General features: G+C 36.3%; 1 protein-coding gene across 5 annotated transcripts; it reads left to right on the forward strand.

Moving 5' to 3' along the window:
* The first annotated feature begins 1,568 nt into the window (after window positions 1-1,568).
* Window positions 1,569-4,048, forward strand: LOC113347703. Of its 5 annotated transcripts, none has more exons than XR_003359190.1 (7): window positions 1,569-1,646; window positions 1,730-1,863; window positions 2,150-2,880; window positions 2,970-3,032; window positions 3,119-3,210; window positions 3,293-3,420; window positions 3,610-4,048. XR_003359190.1 is itself a non-coding variant. In XM_026591377.1 (7 exons), exons 3-7 carry the CDS (start codon window positions 2,622-2,624, stop codon window positions 3,319-3,321), a joined length of 324 nt encoding a protein of 107 aa, XP_026447162.1. In that variant the 5' UTR covers window positions 1,569-1,646; window positions 1,730-1,863; window positions 2,150-2,621; the 3' UTR covers window positions 3,322-4,048. The 5 variants fall into 5 exon arrangements, 1 of the variants encoding a protein (XP_026447162.1); XR_003359188.1 differs by having other exon boundaries at window positions 3,134-3,210; XR_003359189.1 differs by having other exon boundaries at window positions 2,786-2,880; window positions 3,134-3,210.
* Window positions 4,049-7,589: the final 3,541 nt, after the last annotated feature.

A 7,589-nucleotide genomic window follows, 5' to 3' on the forward strand; every position in this document is an offset into this window, starting at 1 on the left:
ATCTTAACTCTTAGTACCTCTCGATATTTGTGACATCTTTTGTATATATTTTTTAGTATTAAGTCTGAAATCAAATCTTTACAAGTCTTTGAACGAACTTTATTTACCACTTGAAAAACTGCATCAATATACATATCGAGAAAACTGATTAGTAGAATCGGTTTTCATTAGCACTTAAAAAATATGATTGTTGGTTTTATTCTTAGAATCGGATTACATGAGCACTTGAATACACCGATTGTTTATTTGTTATTTTAGGAATCGAATTTTATATGTATATCGAGTAAACCGATTGTGTACCTTGACTTAGAAAAAATGCATTCGATTCCATTGTTGTTTGTCGCTTAACTCCGTATTTTACAAGCCAAACAAGGGAAACCAACAAAAGAAAGCTGAAAAGAAATATAAGAGGAAACATGACCTTACTTCTCCTAAGCCTTTGGGACCTCGTCGAAAAGATAGTCAAAATTTGAATGCTTCCCACCGAAGGGCCACAAAGAGTAAAAGCCAAAGGGATCAGCATCAATGACCCGCCACCTCAAGTGGAGCAACCAACACATGAAGAATCTGATTCTGATACACCTATTGAACAAGAAGGTGGTGATAGAGAAGCTGCTGAAGAAGAAAGTGATGAAGAGGAGATGAATGAATAAGAAACTGGTGGCAAGGAAGGTGATGAAGAAGAAAGTGGTGGCAAGAAAGATGGTGAATAAGAAAGTGATGCAGAAGAAGGTGAGGATGAAAGTGATGAAGAAGAAAGTGAGGATGAAAGTGATGAAGAGATACGAGAAGTTTAAAAACAACTGCAACAACAAGTCCAAGAAGGAGACGCTCAAGAACAAGGTAATACAGATGGTAAGAAGAAAGATGGCCCAAAGAAGAAGAAAGGGGGCCACATGCCCGACCCGCTGAAGATGTTTTCTCGCGATCCTAAGGATACCGTTTACGGGTTACCCGGTGATGGAGGAAAAATCTTATGGGGGTACAAAGACAGTTGGGTCGTCGTCGTTTGCCATATAATAGTAAATACCTAAACCTTATGCTATGTAACGTAAAAATTATTTTTCGTGTAGTGTTTTGAATGTTGTCCATCGGTCTTGTTTTGTTTTATAGGATCACAAGGATGTTGTTCGTCTAATGAAGCCAAGAACGTCAGTGAGTATGATGAGAAAATGACCACTGGAAGCAATAGAATCAACCATAAGTTCCGGAAATAATCGATCTAGTCAATTCTACGGGGTTGACACATGCGGTTGAAAATTTGGACCTTGGTTACGACAAACCTATTTGTTCCGCATTTGCCGAGAGATATTATGGGAAAACGGATACTTTGCATCTTCCGTTTGGTGAAATGACGATAAATCCAAATGATGCGAAGCTCATTACACTACAAAAACAGGTCCTATTAGTGAGGATTTATTTTTGGTGTTTTGACCAACGGTTGGAAATAATAGAATTAGTCAAAGTAGTAGTTTTTTTGGTCGGTTTTGCGCTTCCGACAGTGCAAATGATTTCCCAGAAATTTATTAAAAAAAAGATTGTTTTTTTTTTTTTTCTGTTTTCCTCCAGCCTTATCATCTCTTCTCAAACAAATCTGGTTTCTCCCCTTTACTTTTTCCATTTTTTCTCCACCGAAGAACAGAGAGGTTTGCTCTCGCCTCTTACCTGTTAGACAATTTGTTAACTTAATTTGAGGGTTTTAATCAGTTTGTTTCTTCGATTTGTGCAGTTAATGTTGGCAATCGATTGATTGAAACATTTCTTCACTGAAAATTTCTAAGAAGCGATCTGACCTCATGAGATTCCTATGATGACTTCAAATCTCTCTTCCTCCGAAGAACCTTGAGAAAGTTTCATGCTAAGGTGAGAAACCCTAACTTTTTACTCATTTTTCTGTAGATCTATTGGTATAATAACGATGCTGAGTTTTTCATATTAACACTAAGTATGTTCAATCTAGTTCACAGCTAGAAGAATCAGATCTCAAATTCTTTAATCCCTCTCTTTTGGTTTCGTAGAAACTTGATTTCTAGGCCTAATTGTTGTTTTTTAGGTATCTTTTCTCACATCTAGGATTTTGATTTGACACAATTAGGGATTTTAAGTTTAATTTTAAAATTATGTAACTGTGGGGAATGAATGAGGGCAGGGAAATCATGAGGAGGGGACTCCACAGTTTTAAATACCAGTGGGTTCAAAACAATGGAATATGGATGGGTTTTTTGTTCAAATCAAGTGTTATGTTGTGTTTGAGACATTGCCGCAATGGAAATCATGGGCAGCAATCGAGTAGAAGATATGGAATTTGAAAGGGCCAGAAAATGGAAATGGAAGCTATCCCCCCACAGAATGATACGAGAAAATGGAAGAGAGGCATGGGTTTCAGCCACGAAGTGATTGAATTTAACGAGGCATGAATGGTGATTCAGTCGTCTTGGGTCCATGTCGTGTGAGCTTGTACAACAGATGGAATCTGGTTGTTTGTGCCATGAGTTTGCAGGATACAGAGAACTCGAGATGGATGATTGGTTGAGCTGATATGGGTTTTGTATGAATATAATGAACCAGATGATGGTTGTTCGGGTGGTTTGCAGTCGATTGAAGTCATAGTTGTTGCTGCGATGGGTGATCGTGAACAAGGTAGCAAAGACGTGATTAAGTGGTACTGGCTGCGATTGTTGAGGAAAGAATGGTGTTGTATCTAATCGATGGGCTAACTTCATGAGCACTAGAATCATGGTGATTTATGAGCCATTTCACTGTATTCACTGTTCTTTTTGTGCAGCATGCTATCTTTCAGAGGCTTGCTGAGGATCGGATTTTCAATCAGATTCCAAGGATTCTTATTACTGCCAAAGGGTATCCAGACATTGCTACAAGGTAATCAAGACATGGTTCAATTCTGAACTTAGTTTTTTTTTTTTGCTCTGAGATAGCATGTGACCCTTGTTTCTGTGATGCAATTATAGGTTTCTTCTGCATCGAATCAGCCGAGCTTTCCCAAATTTGCCTATATTTGCACTGGTTGACTGGTGAAGTACATGAAACCTTTCTTAATTTCCATGTTTTCACTAGGAATTTAATTTACTTATGTACTTCAAAAGATGATAGTTTTCAGCTTTTCTACTGATAGGACTCCTGCAGGGCTAGCTATACTTGGCACCTTTAAGTTCGGAAGTATAGGGATGGGTTTTGAGGCATATAAATATGGTATTATCATCCAGTTTGTAATGCTTGTTTCCCTTCCATATATTGCATTTTTACTTACAGAGAGAGGCATCTGGGTTTTCAGCTTGCAATGTTAAATGGCTGGGAGTATGAGGGAACAATTTACAGCTCATACCTGAAGAATCGTACGTTCCACTGAAGCCACGTGATCTGTAGATAGCTAAAAGCTTGATGTCCTGTGACATGTTGCCGGTAAATAAGAAATTTATGCACACAAATTGTAACTCACAATACTATGTTACATAATGTTCTCAACTATTATTCATGCATCCTTGATTGGTTTCGAAGAAAATTACAAGGATGCCTAGTGCTCAAATAATAGGTATAGATAACTGGATTTGATTACAGACACAGATTTAATTCATGTGTTATGTTATCCAGTTGCAACGGTACTTGGCTGGAATTGTTGCGTCGGAGATGGAGATTGGAAGGACATAATCTAGCAAAGAACGGTGACAAGATTTAGCAGGTCACGGAATCGGTGGTGGTTATACTCTAGAGTCTACAATGGGTTCTGTGTAGAAATGCTGTTATGAGTTTGTTCGATGGAGTTCGACTCAAAAGTGTCGATAGTTCTTGCCATGCACCGTAATTGGGTTCATGATGAGACAAAGTACTGTAAAGTCAGTGAAGAGAAAGGCATGAATTTGGTTGAGAAGCCGAAGATGTTTATGGTGTAGAATCTCTGGGTGTTGTTCTGTAGCCAAGATTTCTGGCTCAGAATCAGTAAAACATGCATCTTAGTTGCATATATGTAAGTTTTAATGGAAAACTTTGTAAAACTTTGTTATGAAAGAGTAGTTTTTGATTTTTAACTTCATGAATCTAAGTTTATGATCTGAGAAACTCTTATTTTTAACTTCATGAATCTAAGTTTATGATCTGAGAAACTCTGAGAATTCTTAGAATTTAAAATCCGGCGCCGGTGACCAGTAACAGTTAAATCGTTGACCGGAAATATTTTACCGTCGGTGGAAGTGCAATTAGCGACGGTTGACCAAACCGCCACAAAAAGAGAAAAGCCGTCACAAATAACATTTGTGACGCCACTAGTCTAGACGGCTGGTCATCCGTCACAAATGCTTATTTGTTTTTTTCTATTTGTGACGGTTTAAGAACCCTCGCTAATAGAACCTGTTTTTGTAGTGTTACCGGGCTAAGCATAGAAGGTAAAGCCGTGAAGCACAAAGATTACGCGCAAGAGCTTGAGTGGGACAAGATTGACGCATTCACCAAGGATGTGTTCCAATGGGATGAGGAGAGAACCAAGTCAGAGATGCTGGTAGGCAAGTCAAAGCAGAGGATATTCCATCTCTCGAAGCTGAGGGACAACTTCATGGGAACAAAGAATGATTATATTCATGAATGAATGGTTATATTCATGTTTATGTCTTTAAAGATGGAGTAAAAACTTATGTCTTGTCTTAAACTTATTGTCGAATTATGTTTGGTTATATTTTTAGTTTATGAATGACTTAATCTGGTTTCTTTTGAAAATTGTTTGTGTTTATCCAAGACGCGATAAAATAACCAACTACAATGTGTGTGCAAAAAAAGGAGGATTCTGGCATTTTTTCAGTCATAATCGGTTTACATGTACCTATATGTAACCCGATTCTGACAGTTTCCCAGAGGTTCAGTTTCAGAATCGGTTTACATGTATCTATATGTAATCAGATTGTTATGAATAAAAGTTCTGTAAATTTTTTGGCTAAGCATCGGTTTACAAGTACATATATTTACTCCGATTGTTATGAAGAAAAGTTCAGTACTTTTTTTTGCTAATAATCAGTTTACATGTATATATATATAATCCGATTGTTGTGAAGAAAAGTCATGTGAGTTTTTTTGCTAAGAATCAGATTACATATGCATTACAAAAGCCCGATTGATGAGAGGCATATTTATATGATTTTGTAAGGACACAATCGGTCTATGTGGTCATATCTAACATCCGATTGTGTGAATTAAATTCGAAAAATAATAGCCGTTGAGACTTCATCTATATAAGGACAACCTCTTTGAGCCACTCCCACATCACACACTTAGCCTAGAAAATGGAATGGGAACCGTTTGAAGATTTGTGTCTAGTTAAATCGTTTGCTAATACGTTCCATGAACTTCCGAATGAAATATATTTAATGTTTTGGAAGACAGTTAAAGAGTTCTTTTACGGGCGTACCACGAACCCCAATAACTGTAAATGGAGAGACTTGGCTCTTGGATTCCAATACATAAAAGGGGCAATGAGAGAGTACGTAAAAGTTAGAAATATGGTGTACCACTATCATCCACGATCTCCTCTTAGTGAAAAAGTGAGTAATGCGATCATTTTTATACCTATGTCAAAAAATCACATGCTAACATTTAAGAATTCAATGAATTTTAGCTGGAACGTTTCAACGGGCTATGGAGAATTCGTAATGGGGAAAATAAGTTCATTTACCACAGAGAATATACGACGTTGTACCGACGTGCCCGGATGTTCATTGACGAACATTTGATGTGTCTAATTCTAGAATTCCCACACTGAATCCTATATAGTTAGTGCGCTAATTTCCTAAATTATGTAATGAATATTTTGTTTCTGAAAGTAAGTCATAATCGGATTACATGGACATATATAAACACCGATTTTCGGAATCGGTTCATGTGGTTATTGATTAAACTCCGATTCTGGGTTTACATCGTCATTCAGCATAAACTCAACCAAGAATCGGTTTATAAAATCACTAACATCAACCGATTCTGGATCGAGACTTTTGAAAAAAAAAGAAAAAGTTTTACAAGTGTTGATTATAAGCTAATGAAAGTTAATTTCAGGATTAACTTGATTAAACATTATTTAATTATCCGAATTAACACTAATTTAACAAGGGCATATTAGACATTAACATAAATAGTGGGTAAGGGGTTTGCATAAATTATCTCTCAATGACCTTATTTTATCATGTAACTATAGGTCCCAATTAAGTGGCATACGCCCCGATTTAGCCAGGTAAATTATGTACAGTTCTATTAATTTTGGCAAATGTATATCAGAGGAAATTTATTCATGTCTCGGTTTTTGTGAATATTTGATGTTAGATTTTGAACTCTCATTTTCTTCAATCTGTTATTGTTGTCCTTCGTAAAACCCAAAATGCTTATACAGATTTCAGGCGCCAACGTGCAACTCACTCTTGCTTGCGAATAATAAAATAACTGATCATATCCACCTGAATAGTCTAATCACATCTTAATCAGTATTCAATGATTATCGACTAATTATCCCCAAGCCTCCTCGTTCCCACGTTCTATATCCTGTCAGTGTGGTCTGCCTGTTACCCTTGTAGTTGTACTACCAAGGTTTTATTTTATACATTCTGTTCCTTAAAACTCGGATTTAGCGGCTAACCAAAAAATTTAAGAAGAAAAAAACTGTGTTACAGCTTATATGATGCATTTCGGGCCTTCCATCGTGCAATCCTGTTAGTATGTTTAATACCATCTCCCCTCTCTCTCCACTTCTCTAGAGAAAAAAACAAAAAACTCAACTTATCTTCTTGCTCATATCTAGTTTATTTGGGGCTAGATTTGAACAAGGATCTTAGTTTTTTTATGTTTTAGTTTTAGAATAACAAGATATTTTCCTATTAGGATTTTAATTTGGCTTTGTTTGTCTTCTTTTCTTCACCATGGTGATTTTTGACTTCACCTTGTGGGTGATTTTTGTTTTCATTTTCATGTTGATTCTATTTTATTTTAATGGTTACTTGATCTTGACTCTATGTTGTTCGAGTGCGTCGCCGGATTCACGTTATTCTCGATTCGCTGGTCAACAAATTTGCAGATTACTTCTATTCCATTGGAGCATTACTTCAAGAGGAAGACAATTTACCAGTTCTTACATTCTTGTATTAGGTCAATATTTGGAATTCCTTCTCTTTTCCTTATCGGAATTTTCAATCATGTACCGCTACAAGTGTATTGTTTCTTGTTACTTTTTGAATTCAACGTATTCGAGATCCATATAATCATGATTTCCTTTAATGAAAATTGAATTATCAAAAAAGAAAAAAAGAAGAAGTTTACTCCTTATCCCCAAAAGAATAATTAGACATGGGACTAATTCGGGAGGCCAATCTTGAATTCAATCTTTACTGGCTAGCATTTTTATAATTAATGCCAATAACGTGCAGGTGTAAATTTAAAGTATTATTCGGAAATAATTATGTAGCATTCATTTATTTTAAAAATTAATAATCACTATTATCATCCATGAACTGTATGCCAACCAGCAGGTCCTTGCCAGTTAGCCTGCAGGAAATACTATAAATTGAAGCGCAAACTTCATCATTCATCGTCAAAGCATCGATATC

The sequence above is a fragment of the Papaver somniferum genome, chromosome 2 (assembly GCF_003573695.1).
Source record: "Papaver somniferum cultivar HN1 chromosome 2, ASM357369v1, whole genome shotgun sequence".
In the NCBI taxonomy this organism is placed as follows: Eukaryota; Viridiplantae; Streptophyta; class Magnoliopsida; order Ranunculales; family Papaveraceae; genus Papaver; species Papaver somniferum.

Excerpts from the sequence above, each read along its gene's own strand:
- LOC113347703 (XM_026591377.1), top strand. The coding sequence starts at position 2,622 with ATGGGTGATCGTGAACAAGGTAGCAAAGACGTGATTAAGTGGTACTGG. Across the intron at positions 3,033-3,144 it reads ATATTTGCACTGGTTGACTG|GGCTAGCTATACTTGGCACC; the intron begins GTGAAGTACATG and ends GGACTCCTGCAG. Across the intron at positions 3,211-3,292 it reads TTTTGAGGCATATAAATATG|CTTGCAATGTTAAATGGCTG; the intron begins GTATTATCATCC and ends CTGGGTTTTCAG.